This window comes from Pongo abelii, chromosome 21 (assembly GCF_028885655.2).
Source record: "Pongo abelii isolate AG06213 chromosome 21, NHGRI_mPonAbe1-v2.0_pri, whole genome shotgun sequence".
NCBI lineage: Eukaryota > Metazoa > Chordata > Mammalia > Primates > Hominidae > Pongo > Pongo abelii.
The window spans coordinates 53,138,708-53,154,779 of record NC_072006.2 but is presented as its reverse complement, the minus strand read 5'-3'; the positions used below and the strand labels follow the sequence as shown (position 1 = coordinate 53,154,779).

The window sequence follows — 16,072 nt, the reverse complement described above, 5'->3', positions numbered from 1 at the left end:
CCTTCTTCCTCCCTGTTCTTTTTGAGAACGTTACCCAGCTGCCGGCTGTTTCAGGCCCTGCCCTGACATACACACGAGACAGATGGGCTTCCCACTAGATATTCCGGATGGGTGATGGGGAAGAAGGGAACACAGGTCAAAGTTGAAATGGGGATAGGAAGAGATCTACTCCAGCCTGACTGCTTAGTCATGTTTGGTTTAGGGAGTTGTCTATGCCAGGATTAGCTGGGAGGCAGCCAGGTTTTGAAGAGAGGGAGTCCCCACTGATCCCGCCAAGGCTGAGGCCCCTGGCTGAATCATGATGGCTGAATCATGACACCGGGGTAGTGACCTGAGGCAGAGAGTCCTGGAGGTGCTACCAACCAATGGTGCTTCCCCAGGCCCACCCCGTGCAGGCCTTAGAGAAGCTGAAAGGACCTTGTTTATTTATTGTCTTTCTCTCCCTGCTCTTGACTGGACACACCAGGAGGCCAGGGACCTTATCTGTTCTGTTCACTGCTGTATCCCTGCCTGGAGCATAGGAAGCCCTCAGTATACACTAGTTCAATGAATGAGAGGAGGAACTTGTCTTCATCCTCTCCTGTCCCCCTTGCTGGAATAATGCCGGCACCACAAGGGCCTCAACTGTTGGGGTGCTCAGTGCCGCAGCCTCAGGACCCCGCCCAATGCCCAGTGTGTAGTAGATGCTTGTGGCCGACACTTTTAGATGCCCACCCATGCTAGCTCCTCTCCTCTCTTGACAACAGATCCCCAAGTTGTCTGGGCAGCCTTGTGCCAGGGGATGAAGCAGGTCTTTTCTAGGTTGATGGTGGCAATCTATGCCCTTGGTCAGGGACTTTTCAAGGGTGACCATGGATTCTAGTGCTGACCTGCTGGGAGCTTAAGTTTATTCCCCCAAAGAGAGAAGCACAGAGGAGATAGAGCCTTCTTCGCACTTTTCTTTCCTTCATTGGAGGTGTGTGAGGAGGCAATGTCGCTGTTTCAGCAGCCATTTTGTGCCTCTGAGGCCCTAAAGCTTGGGAGAAAAAGCCGCCATGCTGACGATAGGAGGGTCAAAGGTGCCATGATCCTTGATGACATCATGAAGTCCTACACCAGCCTCAGGAACCAACTGCCTCTGGACCTCTTGCTAAATAATGTCCTTAGGCTTTAAGCCATCAATAGCCCAGTTTTCTTCTCCTTGCGGCCAAATGCATCCTATTAGATTCAGCACTCAGTCCATGCATTGTAAAAAGACTTCACTTATTGAGCACTTACTGTGTGCTCTAAGCACTCTCCATGTATGCACTCAGGAACCTTGCAGCGACTTTATGATGTAGGTACTGGTATTATTCTTAGTTCACAGATGAGGAAAGCAAGGCACAGAGAGCTTAAGTACGTTACTAAACGCTCTATTATCTTTTAGTGTCATCATTACCACTGGGGATAGGGATGGAAGGGGAAAAAGATCCCAGCAGAATCTGAGGAAGTAACAATGTATAAAACATTGGGGTGGGGCAGAGATGGGACCCATCCACAACGTGGAAATGTTTTTTGGCAGTGTGGGCCAATTCTTGGGTGAAATGTGGGATTTGTGTGTAAACTTGAGGCTAACCTTCCTTGGTCATGGGCTAAGAAGGGAACTAACATTTGTTGAGCACCTACTCTGTGTCAGCTATGTGTGTCAGGTACTTTACATCAATGCTTCTCAACAGGGGGCAATTCTGTCCCCAGGGATATCTGGCAATGTCTGGAGACACTTTTTCTGTTTATTTTTGAGGCAAGGCTTACTCTGTTGTCCAGGTTGGAGTGTAGTGGTGTGATCACAGCTTACTTGCAGCCCCGACCTCCTGGGCTCAAGCAAGCTCCCCACCTCAGCCCAGTAGCTGGTACTACAGGTGTTTGCCACATGCCCAACTAATTTTTAAAAATTTTTTGTAGAGACAGGGTCTTGCTATGTTGCCCAGGCTGGTCTCGAACTTCTGGGATCAAATAATCCTCCCACTTGGACCTCCTAAAATGCTGGGATTAGAGGCCGGAGTCACTGTGCCCAGCCTGGAGACATTTTTGATTCTCAGATTGGGGAGGGAGTGCTACTGGCATCTAGTGGGTAGGGGATGCAGCTAAATGTCCTGAAATGCACAGGACACGCCCCTCCCCCAACAAAGAGTTATGTGACTCCAAATGTCAATAGTCCCAAGGTTGAGAAAGTCTGTATTGCATAGAATTCGCTCTCACAAAGACTCCCCTTTTACAGATTAGATGACTGAGGCCCAGAGAAATAACATGTCTTGGCCAAGGTTACCCTGCCAGTTGGATTTGGACTGGGATACAAATGCAAGCCTGCTTCATTCCATGGTCCATTATGTTCCTACTATGTTCTCCCCTCGTGGTAGACAGAATTAATTTAAAGATGAGGAAACGGAGGCTCAGAGAGGTACCGTGAGCAGTTTAAAGTCACAAAGCAGAGCTACTCCAGAGGCCTTTATTAGAAATAAAAATATAAATAAAAAACCAGCTACCTTTGGACACAATTGACTCCACTACCCAAGCGTGACAGGCTCACCTACCTCATGCCCAGGGGAATTTCACTCAGCCCAAGGCCCAGATCAAATGCTACCTTGCCCATGATCCCAAAGAAAGAAGTCAGAGAGGGCAGAAGCCACCCCATTCTCTCCCTGTGTCCTTCGGCACTTACAGTATTGAGAGGCCAATGGGAGAAAAATCCTAGGCTTTTGGAACAGGGATAAATAAGCAACGTTTCTGTCCATAAAATGACTATAGTCTAGAGGCGGATACTATGTGAATCACTTTATCCCCTGCAGAGACATACAATCTCTGGTCCGGAAACAAGGGTGATTAGGGATTGTATGGGCCATTCGAGAGTGCGGCCAGGCCTAGAGGGCTGTTCACACATGCAATAATAGTAAGAACAAACATTTACAGAGAACTTTCTAGGTGTTGGGTGGGGTGCTAAGTACTTCCTATGGAACCCCGAGCAGGACCTTGGAGCTAGGTACCATGATCGTTCCCGTTATACTGATGAAAACACTGAGGATCTTGAGGCAAGGAAACCAGCCCAAGGCCACCCGGCCAGCAAGTGGGGAGCTAGGATTTGAACCTGAGCAGATGACTCTAGGCCCCAGAGCTTCCTCCCCTCTCCATACCTTCCGATAAGGCGGGTGATGATCAACATCGCCCAGAGCAACCTGACAAGAAGCTGGGTTTCCCAAGGCCTTATCCCAAGAGGTGGGTGGATGGAAGGGGGAGCAGGCAGGCTACCTGCCACTTGATCAATAACTCAAGAGCAGGTAATAATTTCTTCTGGGAAAGGTGGAAAGGGCAGGGTCAGGGGGCAAAGAAGTTCAGAAAGAAAAGGAAGGAAAGAGAGAGATGGGAAAGAGAACGGGAAAGAGAAAAGTGAGAGCGAGTGCACGCCACGCATATTTCTTCCCAAGGTCGTGGCAGCGCCGAGGGCACCGCGAGGGACCGGCGTTCCCGGGAGGGGCCGTCACTGCCCAGGCAGCGGCCGCCCCTGACTTCCCGGGGCCGCGGGGGCGCGCGTGGCGGGGCTGGCTTGCCCCCGAGCGGCTCCGCCGCGAGCTTTCCCAGCCCGGTGTTTACTTGGCCCGAGCGGCGGTCGGACCTGCAAGCAGGAGCCTGCGCGCGGCGGGTGTCGCGTGTGCCGGGTGGGCGTGGCGTAGCCCGCCGTGGCGGCGGGTTGGGGGGCGCCACGCGTCCGAGCGCAGAGTTGGTACGCTCGGCTTGGCGTGCGCGCGGCCTCGGACTCCCGGCTCCGAGGGGCCCTTCCGGAGGCTCCCGCCCGACCCCCGAGCTTCCGACGGAGGCACCGAGCGCCGCGCCGCGTCCCCAGGGGCCCCGTGCACGCGCAGAGCGCCTCCGCGGCCAAGCGCGGCGTGGCACTTGGAGACGGTCCCTGGCGCGGGGGCGGGGGGCCCGCCGTCTGGGAGCCCCGAGGGCCGCCCCCTCCCGCCCCTTGCCCGGCCCCCGCGCGCTGCCTCCGCCCCCGGCCCAGCCGCCCGGCCCCCAGTCCCGCCCGCCGCGCCGGGAGCCCGGCCCGCCGCTGAGCTCGGCCCGCCGGCGCGCCCCGTCCGGGATGGGGCGCCTGGACGCCTGAGTTGCCGCTCGGCGCGACCTCCGCGCGGGGGAAGGAGCCTGCGCCGCGCGGCCGCGCTAGAATGGAGGCGCCCAGCGGCAGTGAGCCCGGCGGCGACGGGGCCGGGGACTGCGCCCACCCGGACCCCCGGACCCCTGGCGCCGCGGCGCCCAGCTCCGGCCCCGGCCCGTGCGCGGCCGCCCGGGAGTCCGAGCGCCAGCTGCGCCTCCGCCTCTGCGTCCTCAACGAGATCTTGGGCACCGAGAGGGACTACGTGGGCACCTTGCGCTTCTTGCAGTCGGTGAGTGTCGCTCGGCAGCGCGGGGACAGCTTTTCCTCCAGCCGCTCGCCCCGCTGCGGTCCCCACAACCTGTGGCCGTGGTCCCCGTGGGTGGAGAGTTGCCTCGGGGGCGCCCCGCGGGGCGCGCGGAAAGCGGGGGGGGGGGATCCGAGCTCCTCCAGAGCTGTCGCGTCGCATCCCTCCCTGGCCGGCGCACGGTGCTGCTCCTACCGGGGCTCTCCCGCACTCCACTTCCCCGCGGCGCGCGCTGCCCTTTTGTCTTTTCTTCCCCCTCCCCGCCTTTCAAATAGTTTTAAAATTAGTTACATCCGCGATGCAGGGGCTTGGGGACCCCGGCGCCGGGAGCTGGCGCTCCTGCGTCTTTTTCCCAGGAATAACTTCGCGTCCGGTGCACCACTCATCTAGGACAGACCGTAGGAGCCCCAGAGCCCAGCGTCCCTGCGCGTTGATGGAGTAGGATAAAACCTGAAGCTCAGAGGAGGGGCGGGGATTGACAGAACCCCAGGGTAGAATCCCCCATGCCCAGGTTTTTGCTGGAGTTCGGGGAGAGTGGGTTTCGAACTTAAGACTCGGCAGTTGAGGCTCCCTAACTGCATCCACCCCCTCAGCTCCCCATCTCCAAGTGCAAAACCACGGCCTCAGACTTTGTAAAATAACAACCGAGCACTTACTATGTGCCAGACACCTTACATGTGTAATTAATTAGCAGGTTTAACCTTCACAGGCGGCCTATGAAGTAGGGACGAATATTTCCCCCATTTTTAATTAAAAAAAATTTTTTTTTGAGACGGAGTCTCCCTCAATCACCCAGGCCGGAGTACAGTGCAATCTGGGCTCACTGCAACCTCCGCCTCTCGGGTTCAAGCAATTCTCTTGCCTCAGCCTCCCGAGTAGCTGGGATTACAGACACGCGCCAGCCACCACGGCCGGCTAATTTTTGTATTTTTAGCAGAGAGGAGATTTCACCATGTTGGCCATGCTGATCTTGGACTCCTGGCATCAAGTGATCCGCCGACCTCGGCCTCCAAAGTGCAGAGATTACAGGCGTGAGCTACTGGGCCCTGCCTCCTCCGTTTTTAAGATTGGGAAAGTTTACCAGAGAGGCCGGGTAGCTTGCCTGGGATCGCACAGCTGATTAAGTGAGGGTACTGGGCTTTGAACCGGGACGATCCCAGCTGGTGTTCTAAACCCCTATTCTATGCTGCATTTTTCTTTTGCTTTTTTTCTGTGAGCGGGAGGAAGGGGCCACTTCCCTACTCTCCTAGGAAGTGAGAAAAGTGGCCAGGGGGTGGAGGGGGTGGGACGGGGCAGAGCCTTGGATGGAAGTTAGGAGACTCTAAAGTCTTTAATCTCCGTGCCTCCTGCTGGGGCCTCATTTACTCCCCTTCTCTGCTCTAGGAAGTCTTTTAATCCTGGTTCAGGAAGGGCTGGTGTGGGGGTGGCTCTTTCAAAGACCCTAGAGCCAGGCTCTGTAGCTCCCAGTCTTTGGGAGAAAGAGGGAGACTCTGGGGTCCTCTGGGGCTCCCCATGGCTTAGGGGTGCAGCTGAGGCTGTGTGAGATCAGAGTTCCAACTCAGAGAGTAGACAGCCCCAGACTAGAGCCCTTCTGCCTGTGAAAGGAGATGTACTGGGGGCAGGGGGGTGTGGGAGAGGGGGTTGTGCAGAAGCATTGAAAACCATTTGGCCAAAGGACCCTTCTAGAAAGGCCTGTAAGAATAAGGCACGATTGGCTTTCTTTCCCATCCCTTCTTCTCTCACAGTTTTGGGGGTGGGGGGTGGGGGAAGAATTTGTTCAGTTAGAAGCTGGCAGTTTCTGAATTAAACGTGTAGACAACCCTGGTGTCTCTGAGCAATGTCAAATAAATTCTAGGGAACTCCTGACTTCTCCTTCTGAGCCACTCCCTGCTCCTCTGCTTGGAAGAGAAACAGGAAATACAAACCAATTTTTATATTAATGGGAAAGAAAATATACCTCTCCCTCCCACGCCCCTGCCCTAGATGGTGTGTTTCGTTTTAGAACAGATCTAGATTGTGTTTGAGTTAACTGTGGTTTTAAATCGTCCACGTGTGTAGAGTCGGAGGAAGCTGGAATAATGGAAATTGATTGGAGCCAACCATTCTTATTATTCAAGAAACAGGAAAAAAAAAGATTTCCCTACTTTCACATTATCTCCTTGACACTTTACATTTGCTGACTTCATCACATTTTTCTTTTTGTATCTGATGTGTCAGTTCTGACATGAATTGGTTCTGACTTGGACACGTGTCTTGGACCAATCATGCTACGTGTCCTGATCTCAGTTTCCCCACCTGTGAAACAAGGAGTGGGGAATCAGGGCTTCCTTTCTGCCTGGGCCTTTTGTGTGTCCCCAAGCTGGTGCCAGAAACAGACAGATTGTGTAACCTGACCAGCCATACGTTGTTTGTGAGCCACAGGAGTCCTCTTTCATCTTGGCCTGTCAGGAATGGCCCCTAAACATCCCAAGGCATTTTCGTTTTCAAAACTAACCTGGGGCTTAGAGCTTCAGGAACTGCTAATTACCAAGGCTTTCCATGGCTGCAAGGCTGGCAGCCTCAGGTTGTGATTCTCTTCTGTCTTCCCACTCTCTCTTCTCAGCCTTTATATTTGCTAAGGGATTTTCCCCGCTGTCTCCTGGCTTGGAAGAATGCACGGTAATCCCTCCCTGCTTTTATTTCCATGTGGTTAGAGGCAGGCCTTAAAGGACCACCCTGGTCTCCGTGTGTCCCTGGTGTGAAGGTCCCATCAGCCCATGGAAACCATGGAAAGTAACCCCCGTGATAGGGGCCATGTGTGGCTTCTGTCCTCAAGGAGAGGACAGTGTAGTGGAGGATGGCCAAATGGGTGTTTAAAAAAAACAATCCAAGTGCAAGGCTCTGGAACCAGACTGCTTGAGGTTAAGTCCTTGGACTTGTGACCTTGGGCAAACACCTTAACCTGTTTGAGCCTTATTTGTAAAAAGAGGGATGGTAATAGGTCCTATTTTATAGGTTTTTAAAGAAGATAAGTGAGTTATAGAAATTGATGTAAAGCACTTAGAACAGTGTCTGGCAGTAAGGTATATAAATATTGATTACTATTGTTGTTATAGGAAAATTAAATAATACAGATAATTAGGGTTATGGGACTTCAGCATCCAGAGAGCAGGGGTGATCAGAGAGGGCTTCCTGGAGGAAGTGAGGTCTGAGTTAAGTCAGCACTGAGAGGAGGATGGGGGCTCTGGGTGAGTTTCCTTTTGACACCCTAAACTCCGGCCACAGGAACCAGAGGTTTTGTTTGGTTCCAGGCCGAGGGCTTTGTGGTTCCTTGAGAATCTTCCCATCTTTCCCCATCTCCTTCAGGAACTGGGTTGCACTCCTTCCCTCATCTCCAGGGAGTCCTCTGAGTTTGGTGTTTTGCGTGTGTTTATTAAAGAATCATGAAAAGGCAAGGACAGCCCTTTCATAGAGATGCTGGATCAGTCTTGGGGGAAACAGTGCCCGGGGTTTTCACTCAGAACCTTGGCTCGAATCATTTCGAGGCCCTGGCTATGTGGGGTGCTCCCCGTGTGCTTTGGGCAGTGTTAGTCATGATGAAAACAATGACAGTCATTGCTGTGCAGGAACTGACTTTGATTCATCATTTGCCATTCTAAGCACTTTGCATGTGTCAACTCATTTAATTTTCTCTATGAAGGGGACGCTGTTTTTATCCCCATTGACAGGTGAGGAAACTGAGGCAAAGTGAATCTAAGTGAGCTGCCTTGGGTCAGGTGGACAGCATTGCCAGGATTTGATCCTAGGCTGCCTGACCCCAGAACTCATGTCCCCAGCCACTTCATAGACTGCCTTTGGCTGATCCAAGAAGGGCTTGGCACATGATTTATTAAGGTGGCAGAACTGGGATTTGAACCCAGGTCTGTGTGATGTTTCACCTCCACCTCCGCTTCCTCCTGTTACTTCCCCTCTGTGACTCCCATTCTTTTCTCCACAGAATGGGCAGAACTGTGGACAGATAGAAATGGCAGGCTGCCGAGTTCTTGCTCTGGGCTCCGGGTCTGTTCATGGCACGAGGGTTGAGTGAAGCTCTGGAGTCGTGCTGCTGGTGTTCAAATCCAGGCTTCCTCCACTTGGACTGTAGGTGACCTTGGGCTGATCACTGACTTCCTCTGTGCCTCAGTTTCCACATCTGTCCAACGGTAACAGTGTAGCACCTGCGTCACAGGGATGTGGTGAAGCTTGGATGAGCCTGAGGTCAAAGCTGTTAGAACAGTGCCAGGCGCACTGGGTGTTTGGAATGCTGTGCAGGTATTTTGGGGGATATGCAGCTCTTTGGAGCTCAAAGGCCCCCCACTCCCCTAGAGGAGGCTGAGTAGGCCTTGGGCCCACCTGCCAAGGGGAGGCATCTCAGGGGCAGGTGCCAGTAACTCCCATGATGGGTGTGTCAGCTGGGCAGTGGTCGAAAGAGAAGAGAGGGCCTGGGTGGGTGGGCAGAGAGGCCTGTGGGTGGGAGTCGGTCAGCAGCTCCTCGAAGGTCTCCCCGTGGCTGAGGACAGAGAGCTGTAGAGACACAGAGGGTCTGCCCGGAACTGACCAGGATGGGGGTCTCTGAGGAAGAGGGATTGTGGGCAGAAAGCTCCCAGAATGCTTTCTGTGGTTCTGCTTTTTGGAGGGAGGAGACAAAAGTTTTTCTTCTCATTGGAGCTCCGCTTGCCAAACAAGAAACTGTGGTTTTTTGTTGTCACTATTTTTTTTCTGTTTTAAAAGATTCTGTACTCCTAGTCTCACACTAGGGAGAAATGCCACGGGTGGTTGGGGTGGGGGAAGGTCTTTGATTTTACAGTCATTGAGGCAGAGGGACCTCCCCAGTGACTTGGGGGGATTTTCACGTGGTCCTCATATGAAAAGTAGGATGCTGAGAGGTATATGTAACACAGTTCTTTTGGAAAATAAACAATAACCATAATATACACATGTGTGTTATATGTATAAGGTGACAGTAGGTTGGAGAAAAGGATGGAAGGATGTGTATCTTATGCGGAAAGGCAACCAGGAAGATAAGGAAGTAAAATCCTGTTTATAATACCCTTTTTATATACAATTATGCATATGTATGCGAATATATTTTTTAAGAAGCCGACAGGAAGAATTGTATTTTCAACGTGGTTATTAGATTAATGCAATAGTAATAGTGGTAACAATTTGGTAATATTTATATACTTGCAAGCCCTGTTTAGAAGTTCCTTAAGCATTAACTCAAAAGTTGCAGGTATTCTTATGCTTCCTATTTTACAAATGAAACAAAGACACAGAGAGGCCAAGTCAGTTTCCCAAGGTCACACAGCCTGACAGAACTGGCACTTGGACCCAGGTAATGAGGCTGCATGGCCCACATTCTTCACCACTATCCTGAATTGTGCCAACATGAGGCTGTGTTCATGAGCAAAATTACTGCCCCTGTGAGACCTCCGGGCTGCCCAGGTGGGCAAGAATTAAGTCAAAAAGTCCACCTTATTTCAGTTTTTCAGATGCTGGAGAGCCTGGAGCAGGCCACTTTGTGTTGGGCTCATCATCATCATCAGGAAGTCAGTGAAAATCTTTTGATGATAAAAACCTGAGTGTCAGCAGGATTTAGATGGGTTACATTTTTTTAATGTATGGCAGACAGAGAGCTCTGTATGGGTAAAACCATGAAAATATGAGACTGCTTTTCTCTGTGTGCAGGTATTTATGGAGCATCTGCTGTATATCCTGGGCAGTGTTCTGGGCCACGAGAATGAAGTCATCAACAGGTCCTTGTCCTTATAAGAAGGACAATCCCATGGGGATTCTACAACTCATTCTTCAGACAATCCTTCTGGAAGCCTACCTACTTTTATTCTGGTGTTTGCCCTGGTAGCAATTTAACTGTCACTTTAAGAAGACGTGAATGGGGTTGGTATCTCTGGCTTTTGAGACTTCAGGGCACTTTCTTGGAGAGAAAGATACTCCTTTATCGGGCCAGAGAGCTGAAGACCTGTTGGGCTTGGGGCCACTCCCTTTGATAAAGAAACCCACATCCTATTTGCTTCACAGCCACTCTCCCTTAAAGATTTTGCAAGAGTTAAGTGTTTGAAGCAGGTCATGCCTGGCTGCGGGAGAACCTGACCTCTCAGATTTTTGGGGCTTCTTTTCTTTTTTTCCAACAGACGCAGGCATGCTGTCTAGAATACTGGAGGGAGGTGGGTGATAGGGTGGGCTGCCCCTCAAACCGGTGTGCTGTGCCCCACAGCATCATTCCCCAGACATGGGGCCAGGTCGGAGCTGATTCCTGCCCTGCGTTTCGGAGATCTTGAACAGAAGCCAGGTGGGTCATTTGGTCTGAATCTTCTTATTTTGCAGGTGACATGAGTTGCGGCCCCAGAGGGGAGGTGAGCACCAGTTAAGGGCAGTAGCCACTCAGTTTGTTAGAGTTCCATCCCCAGATACCTGGGAAGAGAGCTTGGTGGCCCACATCCTTTTCTGGGGATTTGTGTTTTAGCCAGGATCAAAAATCCCTCTTTTAAGATGGAGTCTTGTACTGTTGCCCAGTCTGGAGTACAGTGGCGTGATCTTGGCTCACTTCAACCTCTGCCTCCCAGGTTCAAGCGATTCTCTTGCCTCATCCTCCCGAATAGCTGGGACTACAGGCACGTGCCACCACGCCCGGCTAATTTTTGTATTTTTTAGTAGAGACAGGGTTTCACCATGTTGACCAGGCTGGTATTGAACTCCTGACCTCAAGTGTTCTGCCCACCTTGGCCTCCCAAAGTGCTGGGATTATAGGCGTGAGCCACCATGCCCGGCCAGAAGTCCCTCTTGAAGAGGTTTCACAGGGGTCATTTCTGGCCCTAGCAGTTGCGCTGGAGCAAATCCCACTAGTCTGTCAGCCTTCAGCACTCTCGACATACGGGGCTGGATCATTCTTTGCTGTGCGGGGGGGGGGGGGGCTGTCCTGTGCATTGTAAGATGTTTAGCAGCATCGCTGGCCTCTACCTACCAGATGCCAGTAGGACCCCTCTTCCCCAGTTGTGACAACCACAGATGTCCCCAGATATTCCAGGTATCCACTAGAGGTGGTTGGGTGTGAAGAATAGCCCCCAGTTGAGAACCGCTGGGCTAAAAGCTCCTTTGACTACCACCTGTGCTCTCAGATCGTGTGGGGGCATTAGCATGCCTGTGTAGAAATACGTGAGATTGATGTGTTTATGTAAGTAGCATAATATGGTTTGCCCTTTTCACCCAGCAGAGTGTCTGGGAGGCTCCCTCTCTTGCGGTTCATGGTTTAGAGCACAGACTCTTGAGCCACCTGGCCTGGGTTCAGATCCCAGCTCTTCCCGTGTGTGACCTTGGAGATGTTGCTTTGCCTCTCTGAGCCCCGGTTTCCCCATCTGCAAAATGGGGATGACCCCAGCGCTCCTAGGGTTACTCTAGGGAGTGAGTACAGTGACTGTGTGTGGGCTCACCCCTCCTCCCGGAGGAAGTCCCAAGGAAGAAGCAGAGCCCTCCAGCCTCCCAGCCCTGTGTGGATTTTTAAGCTTATTTTTATTTTCTTGGCTCCTTGAGGACCAGAAGGGAATCTGTCTGCTCTTCTTTTGTCTTGTGGTCAGACACTCAATCTGTGTTTACCCGCCTGGTTCCTTCCCCAGGGTGGAACTGACAGACGATCCCTTGATTCTGGGCCAGGGGAGGCAAGGCTATTTCAGGCTGGCGGGACTGGGGCCACTGAAAGCTGGTGCAGGCAGGTGGCTGTCGGCCGTCAGGACCCAGGGTCTTGTGCTTCCCCCCTTGCTGGGAGGGTGGGTGGCTTCTGTGCATCTCTCAGGAGGAGCGAGGCCAGGGTCAGGGTGTGGGCAGTTGATGCTTTCATCCACTAATCGACTTATTGATTCAATAAATGGCCATTCAGCACCCAGTGTATGCCAGGCACTGTGCTAGGTGCTGGCATGTGGCTGGAACAAGACAGACAAGGTCTCTGCCCTCAGGGAGTCGTCAGACATCGCAGAAAGAAATCCCTTGAGAAAAGGACCAGAGTTGTCATAATAAGGACACCCACTGAGGCCTTGCTGTGTTCCAGGTACTGTGCCACATGCTTCTTGAGCCCTTGCAGCAACTCCCTGAGGTCAATATCATCATTATACCTATTTTGCAGATGGGGAAACTAAAGCTGGGAGAGGTTGAGTAACTTGCTCAAGTCCACACAGCTGGGGAGTGGATTCAGACAGAAGGAAATAAAATGAGGTTATGTTTGTGACAGGGATGGTTGCATCTACTTTAGATGGGATGGGCAAGGAAGGCTTTTCTAGGGAGATGACATTTGACCAAGTCCTGAAGGAGGAGAAAGAGCTCTGGTGGAAAGAGTGGAGAAAAGTGTGTTCCAGGCAGTGGGAGCAGCAGATGCAAAGGTCCTGAGGCAGGACTGTGCCAGGCTTGTTTGAGAAACAGTAAGAGGCCAGGGTGGCTGGAGGGGAGAGTAGGGGAGATGAGATTGGCATGTTGGCAGGGTCCAGGTCGCATGGGCCTCAGATGCATGGTGAGCAGTTTGGGTTTTATTCCTGGTGGTGTGAGGAGCCACCAGAGTGCTTTCAGTTGGATATGGCATTGGTCAGTTGGTGACGTGGAAACCAAGACTGTACAATGGTCTTACTAAGGTCTCAGAGAGGAATGAGTGTACCGTCCCCTCCCACAGCAGATCCCCTGCCTGCTCCCAGGCTGCTCTGTGACCTACGGCTAGTTCTGTCCTCTCTTTGGGTTTCAGCTTTCCTGTGGGTACTGGGTCACCAGGTAACAAGGGCAGGCTTCCTGGAGGAGGCCAGTGGACCCAACCACACCGAGAGAGGAGTTTGGGCCCCCATCTGTGGCCAGAATGTGGATGAGATGTGAAGGCAGCTGCCTCTGGGCTGGGAGGGCTGTTGATGCGAGATGAACCTCTGCTTCCTGAGACAGAGGAAGGTGCCCCTTGTTTTCTGTTCAGGAAGCTCATTTGCATAATTAAAAACTGTTTGGCGGGATTAGTACTCCACCCTCCATGCATAGGCATCATAACAGCACTTTACCGTCTATTAGCTCTCACCTCTGCCCCGTGGGGGATGGATTTTCCAGGCCCACTTCCTGCGTGAGGAAAATAGCTGCAGAGAGGGGAAGTGGCGTACCTGAGGACACGCAGCCGGGAATGGCCAGGACCATTGCAGTTGACTCTTTTGATCTCGCCCTGGCCTCCCACATTCTGTTCTCCTTATGCAGTCAGAGGGATCCCGTGAGACCCTAATCAGTTACATCTCACTCAGCATAAAAGCAGTCCTTAGTCTGGCCTGGAATGTCGCAGAAGACCTGCCCCTCTTGGCTCTCCCAGCTCCTGTTTCATTACTCCTTTTTCCCCGTAAAGTTTTAAAAACTGAGATGTGAATTCACAAATCATAAACCTCACCCTTTCAAAGTGTACGATTCGGTGGTTTTGAGTATATTCACCAAGTTGTGCAGTTATCCCCACTATCCAATTCCAGAATCTTCTGGGTAGCTCTTACCCCCTTGTGCACTTCCTCCAAGTGCATTTGCCTTTTCTCAAGTGCACCAAGCATGCAGCTGCCTCAGGGCCCTTGCACCTGTGCTGTCTGGAATGCGCTCCCCCCACCCCCCAGTGTCCCCATGGCTCAACCCTCCACCTCCTTCAGGCCTTTGTTCAAAATCATGTTCTTGACTGGGTCTTTTCTGACACCGCACATCCCCACCTCACTATTTCTTCCTTTTCTTGCGTTGTTTTTTTCCCCACTAGCTAACATGCTAGACATTCTACTTATTTATTGCTTATTGTCTGCCTCCCTCACTGGAATGTCACAGGCATGCCAAGAGGATAGAGATTTTGATCTCCAGTACCAACAACAATGTCTGCCACATAGTAGATGCTCATTAAATATTTTTTGAATGAAAAAAATTGCTTCTATATGTGCCTATGTTTTATTACATGATGTGATTGTTTTGAATTATATAACTGCTAAGCATTTTTGTGTAGACTTCTGGGGACTAAGATGGTCTGGTGTCTTTTGACTATGTGGGTATGTGTGAGCTGGGGGATTTGGCACAGGAGAATTTTTTACAGTTTGGCATTGTGCTCAAGTGCCAGGGGCCTAGCCAGATTGTCTGGGTCTGAATCTTATCTCTGTGCCTCAGCAGCTGTGTGACCCTGGGCAAGAAGCTTTCCCTCTCTGAACCTTGGTTTCCTCATCTATAAAATATGTTGAGACACTTGGCTCACTGCCTGGCACCTGAGCAGGCCCCAGTAATTAGTAGAGGTTATTTTTAAACATTCTGTTTTAGAATCTTAGTATTTCTCTACTTTTTGCACAGGAACAGTTACAGCATCTCATTTGAACACACTGCCTGAGATCCTTCCTGGGACTTGAAATAAGTGACTGAATTTATTTTGACCAAGTGGTCCCTTGCCCTGGACATTGGTCTGTGCACTCTAAAGGCAGTTGGGAGTAACTGGGATGGCTGTAAGTTGGAGCTAGAAGATGCTGTTCACTCTCTTCTCCAAGCAACCCATCCAAAGATTGAAAAAACAGATTGGTGTCTCAAAAATACATGACAGCACCTCCCACTGCCCTGCTGTGAAATCCCTCCATGAACCTGAAAGGGCACAGAACACACTGCTCCCCACTTTCTGGGTGAGGCTGTTACACATCCTGTTTCGTTTACAGCCTTGCAGTTTTGCAGATGAGGAAACTGAGGCCCAGAGAGGGTGAGGTCACTTGCCTGGAATCACACAGAGATGGCATATTAGTTATCTGTTGCTGCCAAACAAGTTACCACACATTTAGTGGCTTAAAATAACGCCTGTTAATTACCTCAAAGTTTCTGCAGGCCAGAAGTCCGGGTGCAATGTAACTGGGTTTTCTACTTAAGGTCTCATGAGGCTGCCATCAGGGTGTTGACCCGGGCTGTGATCTCATCTGATGCTTGGAGTGAGGAGGGGGTGGGGGCGTGGGAGGGATCTGCATGGGGTTGTTGGCAGAATTTAGTTTCGTGCATTGTGGAGCTGGGGTCCCCATTTTTTGCAGGGTATTGGCTGGTGACCACCCTCACTTCCTAGAGGTGCCCTTGAGTCTTAGGGTTGTGGTCCTGCCACAACATAGCCACATCACGGCCAGCAGGTGAATCACTTGCTTTGAATCTCTTCCTTTAGGAAGGGCCTAGAAGTGTACTTGTACTCTTCTCCCTGCTTTATCCCCCGCAGGCGTCTTTTAAGGCTTTACCTGATTAGGTCAGGCCCACTCAGTCAGCTGATTTTGGACCCTGATTATATCTGCAAAATCCCTTTGCCTTTGTCATTTACCAGTCACAATGACAGTCCCACTTACATGAAATGGGAAAGGATCCTCCAGGGCGCGGACACAGGGGGCAGTAATCCTGGGGCCATCTCGGGGTTCCGCCCACCAACAATGGTCAGTGGTGGGTTTGAACTCAGGATTATTCTACTCCAAAGCCCATATTCGTGACCACGGTGCTTTACTTTATTTACTCCCTCTCTGGCCCTGCCCAGAGTGACCCCTGAGTAAGGTGAACTGATTGGCTGTTGGCCTCATTCTGGCTCATTCTGGCTCATTCCGAGCGAGACGGGGCAGGTGGGCTGTATTATGAGGTGTGGTTTCCTCGCTGGTAAG

At 51.6% G+C, this 16,072-nt stretch overlaps 1 protein-coding gene across 2 annotated transcripts in view; it reads left to right on the top strand.

Moving 5' to 3' along the window:
- Positions 1-4,050: 4,050 nt before the first annotated feature.
- Positions 4,051-16,072, top strand: part of PREX1 (phosphatidylinositol-3,4,5-trisphosphate dependent Rac exchange factor 1) — a 202,424-nt gene continuing 190,402 nt past the window's right edge. The window contains exon 1 of one of the 2 annotated variants that reach the window (XM_063720557.1): positions 4,051-4,397. In XM_063720557.1, the coding sequence (XP_063576627.1) occupies positions 4,179-4,397 (219 nt within the window). In that variant the 5' untranslated portion in view covers positions 4,051-4,178. The remainder of the gene's footprint in view (positions 4,398-16,072) is intronic. The other variant, XM_024238876.3, reaches the window with a different exon arrangement.